The sequence below is a fragment of the Zeus faber genome (genome assembly GCF_960531495.2).
Source record: "Zeus faber genome assembly, chromosome: 10".
Taxonomy (NCBI): domain Eukaryota; kingdom Metazoa; phylum Chordata; class Actinopteri; order Zeiformes; family Zeidae; genus Zeus; species Zeus faber.
In genome coordinates, this window is record NC_137199.1 from 10,182,920 (window position 1) to 10,198,127 (window position 15,208).

The 15,208-nt window shown below is 42.7% G+C and overlaps 1 protein-coding gene across 1 annotated transcript in view; it reads right to left on the reverse strand.

Moving 5' to 3' along the window:
• Positions 1-14,202: 14,202 nt before the first annotated feature.
• Positions 14,203-15,208, reverse strand: part of LOC307236345 (neuronal acetylcholine receptor subunit alpha-9-II) — a gene marked incomplete at its 3' end in the record, with an annotated part of 5,906 nt that continues 4,900 nt past the window's right edge. Inside the window, exons 4-5 of the mRNA XM_080008728.1 lie at positions 15,105-15,208; positions 14,203-14,987 (exon numbers count right to left, since the gene is read on the reverse strand). The exon at positions 15,105-15,208 is cut by the window's right edge and continues 248 nt beyond it. Coding sequence (XP_079864854.1) covers positions 14,203-14,987; positions 15,105-15,208 — 889 coding nt within the window. The remainder of the gene's footprint in view (positions 14,988-15,104) is intronic.

The following is a 15,208-nucleotide window of genomic DNA, read 5'->3' on the forward strand; positions in this document are numbered from 1 at the left end:
GTTAACGGACTCTGTCCCCCCACCCCCCCGACTGAGAGAGTCAGTTTACATTAGCGGAAACATAACATAAACACCGCCGCCGCGCGGTATTGATCGACGGCCGCGGCGGCAGACAAGTGTGTGTGTGTGTGTGTGTGTGTGTGTGTGTGTGTGTGTGTGTGTGTGTGTGTCCTCTGCCACCCTTTACGCAGCTTAGCGAGCCGCCTTTTTTGTCGGGAGCAGATAAGAGTTATAATCACAGGATCAATATCGGGGATCATTGGTCATTTTCCTCTCGCCGCTTTTCTGCTGCTGAAGCATTCCTCGCCTCCAGGTTAAGAACTGACCTCAGCTCAATTTTGGATCAGTCTTTTCTTAGAAGTGTGTGCACGTGTGTGTGTGTGTGTGCGTGGGCGTGCGTGCGCGGGCGTGCGTGTTTGTGTCTTGTCACGAGCAATTCAATTTCTGCCCCTGAAGTTGACCCGTTTTGTGGGAGGAAGAGGAGAGATTAACGCTGCCTCGCTGAATGCATTGTCGCAAACGCTTCCTAATCTCACAGCAATACTAATAACAATACTACTAATAAAGACAAATAAAAGTGGTGCTGAAGTGGGACCCTGCACAGATAAGCCGTATAAACCATCTCGTGGCCAAGTAGTGACCATAATCATTCACCTTTTAGTGTATCGCCCCCTCGAGGCCAAGCTGATGTGGCGGCTTGCGACGATGCACCTGTCGATGTTCGCACCTGCGGTGGCCATATTGTTGGGACATGCCGAACTAAATTGATAACTCGGAACAATAAGGAGACCAAGGAATCGTACAATGTTGGTCTGTTTGATATTGAAGAAAGGGGACAGGGGTCCCAACCCTTGGCATCAACTACATTATTCCGAGGGCCAGAATTTTGCCAGAAAGTTGACACTGTTGGGGACGGACTTCCAAATAAATAAATAAACACATGTACTGTATTTAGGCCCAATTAGCCTATTATCGTTTAATATTTTTCACTTTCTTACAAAATTAATGCGAATTTTATTAGCCTATATCAGTGTAAACAGACTCCTAATACCCATACTGCAGCCAGCCACCAGGGAGCGATTGAGATATTTTGGCTTCAGCTTGCAGCTTGAATGCAAAATGTTCAATATCACAAGGACGATATGACCTGCGATAAATAAACAAATATTGTGTGCATATTAGCTAGACGGTTCCTATGTCTTTCTGCTTTGATAGGTGCATTGCATGGACCACAAGCGTGGAATATATGCCCACTGAATAAAGAAATTAAATCATTTCGAACATGCTTTTATTGAACAAATTCCACATAAATACCCAGCCAATTAAACAGAACATTAATTTCAAATAAGACATTATAACTTGAAGAACTGAAGTTTAATTTCCCCTGCTCCCTTCGAAATATTTTCCTCTAAACTCAACAAAAGCGTCTCTTGAAATTAAAAAACATATATCGGTGGGAAACAACACGAATTCGAGTTTTCAGAGTTCCCACGAAGCAGCATCACTTCCTGCTATCGGAGCGCGTTCAACCGGAGAGCTGTGCCTTCCAACAGAGTCCACTAGTTCATAGGGGTGGGTGATACCCAAAAGCTTGGCTTCGAGCCGATATCAAGTAATACCAGGACAGAATCGCCAATATCGATACCAATACCAATACCGGGGGGGGGTTGAAGTACCAGTACTAGTACCAGTACCAGTACCAGTATCAGTACTTCTGGCTTTTATATTTGAGCCAAATGAAGCAGTGTTTTGACCTATGATTAGTATGTGTGCACATATCACTTCAATGATTCACTGTAACTACTCTAAACCTTAGAATAGTGTAGTTAATTTCCAGGACACCACCACCTATGCCAGGCTAGAATCGCTCTTTAAAACCAGACGTAGTAGTACTTTTGGTATCGATCCGCCTAACCATACTAGTTCACCAATTACGGGTCGTCTTGTTCTCTCAGACGCATAGGAAATATAAAAAAAATGTTTTTTTATTTGAGAAAAGGATTTTTCTTATTCATCGCGTTTCAGTCGTTTTCAATGTGTTTATCGAATTCCAGAATTATTTTTCTTTCTTCCTTAAATTTTCTGAATTCAGTAATATTCTGTGGGCCAGATGCTAATCTTTGGTGGGCCCTATGTGGCCCGCGGGCCGCCAGTTGGCGATTGCTGGCCGAGGAGAGGTGAAAAGTTTGAATTAGAAATGGCGGCGAGTCAGTGGTCCCTCTGGTAATGCTGTCGGCCATAAGGAGACGCATCATATGAGTTTGTTACTGCAGCAGCTGAACGCCAGATACAGCCATGTGAAAAGTAGGACTTGGGCCTTGATGGGGGCGACAAATGGGATCAATCAGTCCATCGGGAACCTGGGTGTGACCCGGCTGTCGCCGGAATTGGGAAATTTACGTGAATCTTCCTCACATGGGGAAGACTCCTGCGTCTTTCCACCCCTTGTTAATGCGGCGCTTTGGTTGAAATCACAAAGGGAAAAGTAAGAGGAGCGTGACCAACAGCGCGGATCTGCCAATTACCCAATAAGCCATCCAGCAGCAGCTTCCCAGCTTCTCAATCTCTCCTTAATTGGCTTTTGCGCTATTATCTCGATCACATTACCCCGCTAATGGATACTCTCGCAAATGAACTCATCCGGGAGGAACAGGTGGTAAGGGCAGCGGCATTGGGGGGGAACAGTAATGAGCTGTTACTGATAACACAGAGGGGGGAGGCTTTGTCTTTGTAATAAGACGACAATATTTCATAGTGCCTTCACATCGCCACATCTGTTACGGTAGAAATCGGGATGCGATCCTCCTCCCGGGTAAATCGTCCCGTTGGCAGATGAAGAAATGTTCTATTTTTGTATCGGTACAAAGGTGCTCATGCCGGTCATGGCACCAAAATGAATCTGCCATCCCTTGGTTTCATCCTTATCCTTTGACCTGCAGCTCTAAAAAGATTAACGTTTTACCAGAGTGCAGTTTTGGCAGGTTTGGCGGGGGGGACAGAGATTTTCAGATACTCCACTCTAAAAAAAAAAACAACATTCCAAAGTAGAGCCGTATAAATGAAGAATGGATTCCAATGCAGCTCCCCAGATCCCACGGCGATCACACATGCACCTTTAACCCTCCAGCTCCAGCTTCCAAAAAAAGAACTGATTATGGAGCGGCCGGATTTGCACAATTATACAGAATTCCAACCCCTGGGCCTTCCAGGATTTTTTTTTTTCTTTCCCCTCCGTCAATTCATCAATATTCAATTTCACATGTCAATATGTGGCCTGAGTCGAATTTTACTTTGCCTTCACGATCCCTTTCGCTCAATACCCAGTGGGTATAAGCCAGTGGGCGTTTGTTTTGTTTGTTCTAAATAGTACAAAACAACCGAAGGAAGGAAGGAAGGCGCCTCAATCCTCTTATTATTCTACTCATCACTTACATTTCAGTGAGTTGAAGGCCAGTTCGTAGGCCGTCCGCTTCATGGCTCCGCCCTTCACCACGGGGAAGGTGAAGCCCTCTTGTTTGCCATAGTTCACCAGTCGATGGGAGGCGAACTTCTCCTGGTGGTTGTTCTGGTAGATGGCCGCCGCCAGCAGGTAGACGCTGTCCGGGAAGCCGCCGCCGTCGAGTTGGCCGTCGCCGAACAGGAGCTCGGGGGAGAGGGCGGGGGCCTCCTTCTGCACCGCCACGCCGCTGAGGATCAGGTCCTTGAGGTCGGACGCCTGCGTCTGGGAGCCCGCGGCGCACGAGGGGGAGCGCAGCGGGTGCCGCGCCTTATATCTCGCCATGGTCACACAGCCGAGCTCTCTCCGCCGGGTCGACGGACATGCTGGGGAGTGGAGTGATATAAAAGAAGAAGAGAGTCTCTGCTCCGTCTCTAATGGCGCTAACGTCTTGTAAATTAAATAACCGAAGTTGAACTATTAATCATCGATGCTGGGGAGTCCCCAGATGCCCACGTTGAGCACCACTGTACCGTATGGGTCCCTGATTATTATGGGTCCCTTTGGTTTGTATTTCTTTGCAGGCTCCTCACGAATTTGTAATGATCATTTGAACAGTGTCCAAACAACATTTGGATAAAATATGGGGCAGTGTGACTTTTGTTGCCAGCCCACCCCTGACTTTACGACTACTGCCAGCGGTGGAAGTACTTTGTTACAGCACTTAAGTATATTTTTCTATACTAAACTGGATCTGTACTTACTTAGGTATCAAATCACTGCACATACGTACAGTTTTGGGACAGTCACCGGGGTGGTGATCAGCACCACTGTATTGACGTGTCAAAACCCTACGCATCCGTGTTTCCCAAACTGTCCTCGGGCTGACGCAAACGTGATCCTGCTTCGAGGCGAAGGAGTGAGAGCATTTTATATTATTATTATTATATTTTCTTGACGGAGGAATCTACCATATCTGCTCCAGAGTTTAGGAGAGTTGGTGGTGGAAAGCTGTCCTAAGGCGTTTTCCCCCAGTTCTTATAAGGGGAGAGTTGTGACGTCACAGAGACATCACAGGAGGACGAGCGCCCTGGCTGTCGCAACCACGTGAGCGGCCCAGGGCTATGCGGGGAATTCCGTTGTTTTGAATTGAATTTCGAGAGATCGTAGAGATAGTAAGAGGTCGTTCAGAGAGAGATGGAACCAATCAATCAATTCATCAATAATCATTATAATAATAAATATAGCTGCAGGCAGCAATACACAGGGTCCAGCGTATTCATTCCAGCCAATTAGACTCCATGAATTCATAGTCTGAGAGACATTAATCCAGACAGATTCAACCTTATTGTTGTAAGCTACAAAACGACTAGATGATTCATATTGAATTAGCCCAATTTTGTTTCTTGCATGAATTAATTGCATTACAGGATTTCTGCTTAATAATTGTACATGTATTACCAGAAATGGTTATTATACATGAATCATTATTATTTGACAATTAATTAATGTATATATATATATAATGTATATAAGCAGTATATATATATATGTAGTCATAGTGATCTACACAAATGCAGTAAACACCTCAGCAAACGTTATTTGAAATGTTGTAGCGTGTATTACTGTTATTGCGACATAATCTCTTCCTGGAACATTATCATTCATTCTAACAGACTTTTTCATACCCCAATAAAGATTATTTCCTTTATTTCCTTGCACACATTCTGAATATCATTTTTATGAATTGCTGCTAAACTGATAGCAGTACACTGTTTGTTACTTGAGTCTCCAAATTGTGCATAATTTTGGTGAAAGTAGCCTCTTAACACTGACATGTACCGCAAATTTCTATTTAAAGTTTTGTCATTAACATTTATTTCATTTATGGATGTAACTTCCTTTTTTTGTTTTTTTTTGCTCCCGACATTTAGTAGTTTCATAATTTCATAAACATTTTTATTTATTTTCCGTTTATTTTCTTTTATGGAGATTGAGGAACGGATATCACGTAATCATCTTTTAGTTTTTTTATTATTAGCATAGTTATTGCACATATGAGCACAATCTTCACTACTATGACACTTAACACAGACAGACACAACAAGCTACACAACTTCATAATTCATTGGTGCGTTTCAGGTAAATGCCACTTTCCTTTTTAAATTGGTTCTTTGATGTGCAATATTTCAACCATTTGTTATGACTGTGAAAATACAGTATGTACACCTAGTACATTTGATGCTGCTTGTATTTCAGTAGCCAAACTTCCAACATATTTCATTTGTGATAATTATTGTTATATAATAATAATAATAATAATAATAATAATAATAATAATAATAATAATAATAATAAATATATTGTTCTAATAATATTGTGATAATATTATATACTGCAATATTATAATCACAAGATTTGCATATAGAGCTGCACGCACGTGTGCGAGCACCTGCCCCTTTGCCCCTTGATGCCCCTTGATGCCCATTGATGCCCTGATGCGCTGTGCTGCTCCGTTTGACCAGAACGGCAAAATGCCTAGAACCGGAGCTGGGGATCCATGTGCCTTTTCTTTTTTTTTTTTGAGCACCTGCCCCTTTTAAAATCTCTGCACGGGACTGTAGAGCCGGGAGGTGAGATCGGATCACCAGTGGTTACTCTACAGCTCTGAGCGGACAGGGGGAGAACCTCCACCCCCTCTCTCCCTCTCCACTCCAGTTTCAGAACACGGTAAACTGCACTTACGCTTTCAATGTTCGGATTCTTCCAGGAGGATTAATAAAATAAAATAAAATTAATAAAAATATCGTCTGTCATCAATGTCAATCGTGATCAATCCAATCAATCGCCGATAAATGATTTAATCATAAATCTGCCCAAGCCAATTGTGAAACAAAAAGCTGTTGTGGCTGATGGTAGCTGCTTCTTATGGCACTATCATTTGCATTTAGTGAAAACGAACAGAATCACAAAAAAATCTGACTAAGTGATTTTTTTTCTGTTCATCTCACGAAGGAAAACTCAGGCACAAAAATGAATAATGTAAGACGGGATCACTCATCTGTCGAAAATGATTTGCAAGTATCACGGATGAAATATGTTTGGAAGTTGGGCTACTGAGGTGCAAAGACAGGCAGCGGCAGATGTACCTGGTATACATATTTGCACACAATCTTATAAAGTGGTACAAGTACTTTTTTCCATGTACATGTACCTGAAACATGTCAATGAATGTCATTATGAAGTGGTCACATGTGTGAAATTGAGAAAATCTGAACATTGTACTCATATGTGTAACAAATCAAATAAATCTGGAAACCATTATGTAATATCGTATCATATCATATAATATCGACAGCATGAGCTGATGCTGTGTTGCAATTGGTGTCGGTAGGAAGTAACGCTGCATTTCATGGGAAGTCTGAAAACGAATTAGTAACTAACACGACTAACCTTGGCCCCATGCATTGCTGCCTGCAGATATATTTATTATATTTATTATATTTATTACTAGAACACTATTGGTTTTTGCTCAGATTTTTATTATTAATCTTCTTGGCATTTTTCAGGCTAAAAGTATCTGAAACACGGCGAATGCAGTTAAGACATGCTACGGATTCCGTTGGAACCGGGACGTTTCAGCCATCATGTGGTTCAAGTTTGATCAATATGGATGTACATTTGGAACAAGAATTTGTAAAAAACGATTGCAAATTTACCGGAACTTAAAGAACGTTGGCCCACATTGATTAGTTTGAGGAGGAGCTTGTTCGCAATTGGAGAGTAGCGCTGTGTAGAATGTAAACTTGGAAAATTGTTACACGTGCTGTGTTTCACACAACCCCACAGAACCCTGAAAACTGTCGATACAAAATGATCGGACTACACATTCATTTTGTCTTTCAAGATGGTCACCGTGTCATATTAGGCGATCATCAGTGCCACAAATTCTTGTAGAGTCTTGGTCGGGAGACTGACTAGTATGACCCCAACTAATCATCGTTGGGCGAGTTCATAGGTCGTCGGGGGGAAGGGTCGAGAAACTACCAACAAACATTGTTACAGAAGTGCCATGTGAGATGTTGGCAGTCTTGTGATCCGAAAATAAAAATAAAAGAAAAGACAAACGATTGTGGACCCATTCCAGTGTAGATCCCATCATTTGGAAAATCTGTGTCGGCAACGGACGTACAATTGCAATCGGTTTCGGTTCCCGCCTCACCGTCTCCCCGCGAAAATTTAACTTGTTTTAGATGTAATGCTGACATAAAAAGGAGGGACAGGACGAACTGATGCTATGTGCCATGGGAAATAGAAAATTTATAATGGGACCCCATGTATTGCTGCCTGCAGCTATATTTATTATTATTACTGATTGATTGATTACATCTCTATCTTATTTATTGTCATTACCATTAACATCATTATTATGAGTATTAGAAGTTTTATTTATTAGGGGTCCACCCCCGAAAGGGTGGCAGCCGTATTGCTTTTGTTAATAAAAAACTGACGTCAGTGTAGTGTGGATCTCATGGATCCACCACACTCAGACAAGATGAACAGAATGTGTACTCGGGGCAGTTCCGACATGCGGCGGTCCAAGTTTGATCCAGATCGGTCCATTACTGTGGAATAACTTAGTAAAAAACTGTATTTTTTATCATCTCCACATCGTGCGCGCATGCGTAAATGACGATGTGCACAGGTCACAAAATAGAGTACCACTGCAGTCTAGAGATTGGTCAACAATCGGGACCTCACCAAGATGGTGGCACATGCAGATGTAACTGACGTCAGGGCTTTATGGATGTCATGGATTCGACGAACCCAGAGACAAAATGAATAAAATATGGATTCGGGGCAGTTCCAACATACAGTCGTTCGAGTTTCATTCCGATCGGTTCGTTATTGTGGATGAAGTTTGTGAACAACAATCGCAACCTCACGAAGATGGCGTCCCGCACAGATGTTTACTGCAACGGAGAAAACCTTACGCGCATACGCAAGTTGACGGAGTACAATATAAGATACAAACTCTTAACCATACAAAGTTATAAAGTGACAAGTATTATTTTACCAGAAGACAATTGGATTGAACAAAGCGCAGCATATTAAACATCATAAATATATACGCTTCTGAGGAAAACTGGCACGCACCAGAGTAAATTCTACAAAATAAAAACTCAATAACGTCACTATCTGAATTTATAGACATTCCAGAGATATCAATGTACACAAACTTCCTGAATTATAATTACTGGTAACAATAACCATAAGAAATTACATAATACATGTATTTATCGTCTATGTGTTAGGAAATATTTTCATACTTGTGGCTGACCAAGGCGCGGCAGACCACCTGCCCCGAGTTCGCCCCCGCGCGGTGCTGATTGGTCCGATCCGGAGAGGGAGCTTTCTCAATGTTTGTCCGTCAGCCATTTTGTTAAACATTTGAAATAAAAACTCTCGCAATGTCGGCATCCCACGGCCAGAAGGACTCCGTCTCTCTCCCTAAACCCCTAACTGTGGGCAGAGACTCCCACAATACTTTTCGTGTTTTTGGGTTCCCTTCCAGATGCCTCAAAGAAGCCCAAATTCTAAGGCAGCGAAGAAACGACGGGCAGAACGCGATGCTCGAGAGGTCAGCCTCTCTCCCCTTAAAAAAAAAGACTAAAATAATTACTGAAACCTCTGAACGCGACTCTGAAAACTCAAATCACGACATGAAAACATCTGGTAGAATAAAAGACAATGTTATCGGAAGGGGTTATATTGCAATATCAAAGTTGCCAGGGCAACATACCTTCTGTAGGACAACATTTTCCCTAACGTATGCTGAAGTGGCGACTGGCTGGATTGGTGTTGAAAATTATGACTTTGCATTGCGGAATATAGCCGTGCCAATTGGTAAAGCCATCCACAGATCACAATACATGTGCAACTATTAAGCGGGGATCGCGTTGTGAAGTTGTAGATCCGCACGCACGCAGCACAGTTGAACATTTGCAGTATGACTACACCCAGCAGCTTTGTAGCTTAATACAACAACATTGACTCTGTTCACAGGCGTTTCTGTAACGCTGCACATTCATTTAGTAGAAGCCAACCACCATTTGAAAGTAAGTTCTACAAAATAAAAACCCAATAACATCGCTGTCTAAATTTATAGACGTTGCAAAAATATCAACGTATACAACCTTCCGGAATTATTTTGACTAGTAACAATACACCATACGTAATTACATAATACAAAGAACATGTATTTATTATGTATGTGTTTTTGAAATATTTTCATTCTTTTGTGTTTTTGGTGTAGCCCACTAATACAGTATATCCTCTACAATTGCAGTCAGTTAAACCACTTACCTTAGTTTATTTATTTTTAGGTTTATATTATAATTTTGAAGGCAGTTTTCTGTTGATTTACAAAGTGCCATAAACCAATTCTGTTCTCCAAAATGGATTAATAATCCTGATAAATAATTGTGATCACAATATTGAATAAAATAATCATGATTATCATTTCAGCCATAATCGTGCAGCCCTACTTCAGAATGATAACCGCCGTTAGTTGCGGTGTAGGAAACCCACCCACAGCTGCAAACACCACCCGATCATAGAATTACACCGTGACCAGGCTGGAACGAATGATCTTCTGCCATCACAAAACACACCGGAACAAAGAGCCAAAGCACACTGGTCCATTGAACTTTAACGAAGGGCCGACTACCCTGGAGCCCGTGTATTGCTGCCTGCAGCTATATTTTTTTATCGCTATCTCTATTATATCCCTATTGTTATAGCTCAGAATCTTTATTTATTTTTTAATCTCTGTGTTTTTCGGACTAAAGGTATCTGAAACACGACGACGGCAGTACACATAGACATGGTTGAGGTCTGGTTAGAGCCGGGACGTTTCAGACATCTTGTCTTTCCAGTTTGATCAGTATCCATCGACATCTGGAGTAGAAATGTGTGAAAAACTGTCGTAATCGTATTTCGTTTCAGGAGCGGGGCGCTTTGTGACATCATCATCCAACGTTATATTAGTCCAAGCTTCGCCTCTCGGAAGACGCCCCCCTCCAGCCACTTGCGAATACGACACCTAGACGGACAGCTTGAGCCGGCGCTGCGTTTAAAGGAAACTCGAAAACTGTAACTCGTGCTGCATTTCACAAAACCCCTGAAACTATAATCGTTCAAAGAAGACGTTTTTGCAGCGCAGGAAGTTCTAAAGACCTTTGGCGGAACCGGCCTTTTCTTTTGTGTCCGCACTGCACCATCCTTATACGCAGCGGTATTCAGGGGCTCATTTCATCAGGACGATTCACAGTTTGGAGACTCCAGGAACAAGCAGTGCGGGGCTATCAGTTTAACAGCGGTACCTATAAAAACAAGATCCAGAATGTTTGCAAATGGACACAAAATGACCTCGACGAATGTTTTGATTTAGGCAACTAATCTTTATCGGGATACGAAAAAGTCTGGTACAATAAAAGACAATGTTCCAGTAAGAGATTATATATTAATGACAGAATTGCCAAGAAGACAAACTCTTGTTTGATACAAAATTCAAAATAAATATGCCGAGCTGCTCAGTGGCTGTATTGGTGTAAATCACTATGACGCCGTGTTATATAATATAGCTTTGCCAATTGATAGAGCAATTCAGCAATCACTGTTAAAAAAGAATGATGCATTTTTATTAACTTTTTCTGGCAATGCATGTGCAATTATCAAACAGGGATGCTGGTAATTGTCCTGCATGAGTATGCATCACCCAGTAGTTCTGTAGCTTACTACAACAATGAATGGGTGCACGTAAAACTCGAAAAAAATGTTACTCGTGCGGCGTTTCCCAGAAGGAAAACTGTAATACGGATCTAACGCGACTAAACTGCACCCCGTGTATTGCCGCCCGCAGCAATATGTATTATAACTACACTCCGTCTCCATCCAAACTCTCTGAAGAAATTCATTGTTGTCGAGCCCTGGCGTAATCTCTGCTCTTCGGAATGTAAACGCTTTTGTGATTAGGTGCGTGTTCTGCGCTCAACTTTACGATCGATTTATTGGAACGTATCGTTTGGATAGAGATGGAATCAATCAGTCAGTCAGTCAATCTAGAATACGATTCACTAATATGATGCACTTTCCGCAGGGGCAAAAGTTTCTGAAACTTTTTTTTTTTTTTTTTTTTTTTGTTGAATGACATTACTGTACTTACCAACAGCGGTGATTTATTCCATCGCATTGTCCTCGCAGCGTCGACTATAACGCACAGTATTTACGTGTTACGTCATAAATAAATAAAAAAACCCAAAACACTACAAAAACACTTCATCTGGATTTTTCTTTTCACGCAAACTTCCTTTAAAAGGTAATCCCGGAGGATTTTCCCAGAATTTTCCGTACTCGGAACTACGCGTGCCTGCATCACCATGGCAACTGGCTTCACGCTATGACTCGGTGTGGATGTGGAGTCTGCTGGACAGGAGCAAGGCCCTGTTCGCTCATTTCATTACAAAGTGAATAATAACATTTTAGAAAATAGACAGAAAAATCAAAGATCAAATATCCACCTGATGGCAAATCACACGCCCGCCACACACACACACACATATATGTTTATTCCCTTGAACAGAAATCAAAATGAATCTGCAATTATAAGCGACACACGCACGCATTGTGAGACGAGCAGCTTTAGTGGAGAAAACTGTTCATGAGGTTTGAACACTCATCACACAGGCGCTCATTCGCGGTGCTGAACATACAGTATTTATTGCAATTTTAGATTGTTTAAATATTTATATTCATATATTTTATTTTATTTATTTTTTTAATGTGAAAAAATATATTTTTATAACAATTTTATATTTTTATATACACTTTTTTTTTTTTTCGTGTATTTATCATTCTATTCATTTCTAGAGTATATTATTCAGATTTTTTCGTGATGCTGCCATGAACCTGTTGGACGCCCGGGGTCCTCGGATGCGCCTGATCGTTTCTTCGCTTACGACGGGTTTCCCAAACCGCGGCCCGTGCCCCTCTAGGGGGTCCGCAAAGGAATTGCGAGGGAGTGGAGTCGCAGTTTTAGTTTTGTTTTTTTTACAAGTTCTGAAAAGTTCTGGGAGGGTATAACTTGTGAGGTGTGCACTTTTTTCTCAGCAAAATTGAAGATAAATACAACATTTCTGTCAAACTCATTTTGCACGCTACACTACTACAGTAACCGCATGGGCGTTAATTATGGGCAGTGTATAATAATAAAAAGTATACTTGTAAAAAAAAAAGTGTATTTTTGTATGTATATGTACGTGACAAATAATCTCTTGAACTTGAACTTTCCATCGTGAAAAATGAAGGGGTGCCAGCGAAGATGAGTGAAACGTTGGTGGATGAGGAGGGACCTCCAGTGGTAAAATGAGGTAACGTCGAGTAAAGTCTGTGTGGCTGCGGTGTCTGCTGGCTTTGGAAATTTGCATTGGATGTCTAAAGAGTGTTTTCTTCTCACTTCTCTGTCCACACAGCTCTTTTATAATGTCTAGAGCGGTAGACGGCGGCTTTCTTAAGTAGGTGAAACCTCTTTACTAGTAACACTAACATAGGCCTACAGCGTCGAAGTGTTTTCATGGACATTTTGACACACACACTAATTAAGCGGCCTGTGTAATACCTTGTTTTGTCTCTTGTTCTCTTTCACACACTCACACATCCATTCAGTCGACTCCTTAATTCCGAGGTACTGTAGCTCTACTACATTATTGATGTTCCATATAACCTTACGTCCCGCTGCCTCGGCCCTGCCACGGACACAAAGCTCGCTCATTAAATATTCACCGCGTGAGTATGAACAACAACAAAAAAAAAAAAAAAGATTCCGGGTATGAAGATCAACCGTGTACACCGTGTGTCTTTCAATAAGACAATGTCTCCGTCACATCTTCGCCAGGAATATTTGAACTCGGGGGCAGATCGTCTTACCGGCGTTCAGCGGCAGGAAGTCCAAACATGCACAGATCGCGTTTGACAAGACCAGTAATGTGACAGATGCTTATTTACCAAATACATTTTATTCAACTGAAACAGTGGTACAATGAATTCAGCTGTAGCGATGAAGCGAATATTTTAGGAGAGATTTGGATTCAGTGAAAATAAGGGAATGTAACAGTCCCGCTTCCTAAAATGTATTATATGACAATAAAAATCATCATCTTGTTGTTTTATTTGGAACCATATTGTTATTGTTTGGATTTGCATTATTCTTTTTTCTCCTTGGCATTTTTCGGGCTTGAAGTGTCTGGAACACGACAACTGCTGGACCCACGGACGCGGTTGAGGTGTCGTTCGAACCGGGACACCTCAGACATCTCGTAGTTCAAGTTTGATCCATTTCGTTCTGAGTTTGTGGAGCAAGACATTTTGTGACATCATCATCCAATTCCTTTTAAATGTGCAGGTCGTGGCTACGAACGTCCATTCGCATTGTGTGAGCTGCATAGTGTAGACTCCATCGCTTTAGTTATTATATGATATTTTTATTATTATCTTTGTAAAATAACAGAAAATACCTTCTAAATTCTAAATTCGATATATTATGTAAATATTGATGCTAAAGGAAGTAAAGCAAAATTCTAATGTACATGTCAAAACTTAAACATGTATCAGTAAAACTATCTCCAATTTAGCATCATTTAATTTGCCACAAAAGCGCATTGCAGCCAGGCCAGATGATGACAGTGGAATTCCACATTTCCACTTAGTCATGGCGCTTTGCCGATGATAAGGATGCTCATGAGGAAGACCATGATGAAGAAGATCCACATGAAGAACCTATCCATGACCTTGGCCACCTTCTTCCATTCGGCCCCTTTGGCGCACGTAGCTCGTTGCTCACGGAAACAGTTGGCGATGTACTCCACGTTTCTCACCAGCTTGGGGTCCACCCCGGGGATGCCGCCGCCGTGGCTGCAGAACACGCAGGGCCCAAACGTGACGGTCGGACTGGGCCCCGGCGGCTTCTGGTCGTCAGGGCAGCAGGGAGGCTTCTGGTCCTCCGGGCAGCATGGCACCTTCTGGTCGTCTTTGCAGCAGTCGCCGATGAGGACGTTCCCATTGGGGCCTCCGTACCTGCCCGGGCTGAAGCCGGAGAGCTGGCTCCGGTCGTCCCTGACGATGTGGTGCTGAATCTTCACTCTGGGGTGGTGCTGGGGCTTGGGCGTCTGGGGCCGGGGGTATTTGCGGTGCTTCTGCTCCGCGTTGCTGCTGCGGCTGCCGTGCCTGCCCGGTTTACCGTTGGCTTGGACTTGGGCGCCGTCCAGGTTCTGGTGGTGGAACTCGTCCTGCGCGCCGTGGGAGGAGGAAGAGGAGGCGCAGTTCTCCCCCACCTCATAGACAAAGAAGATCTTGGACATGTAGTCAATGATGAGGACCTTGGCCCAGCGAGGCACGGGCTTGGCTTCGGCGCCGCAAAAGTGGATGTTCATGATGAAGATGGTGAGAGCCGTGGAAGCCGTGATCATGGTCATGGTGGCGATGTAGTACTTCCCTAAAACGACACACAAGAATCAAGCTCGCTCTCGGGACACTCCAGAGATGCACATGAAAGGTTGCAAAGGCTTGCTGCAAAACACGGAGCAATAAACAACGATCGACGCTCGCGCACCTATGAGCGGCACACTCTCCGAGGGGGGCATGCTCTCGGCCACCATCAGCTGGAACACGGTGAGGGCCAGCAGCACCGTCACGCCCAGCGACACCTTCTCGCCG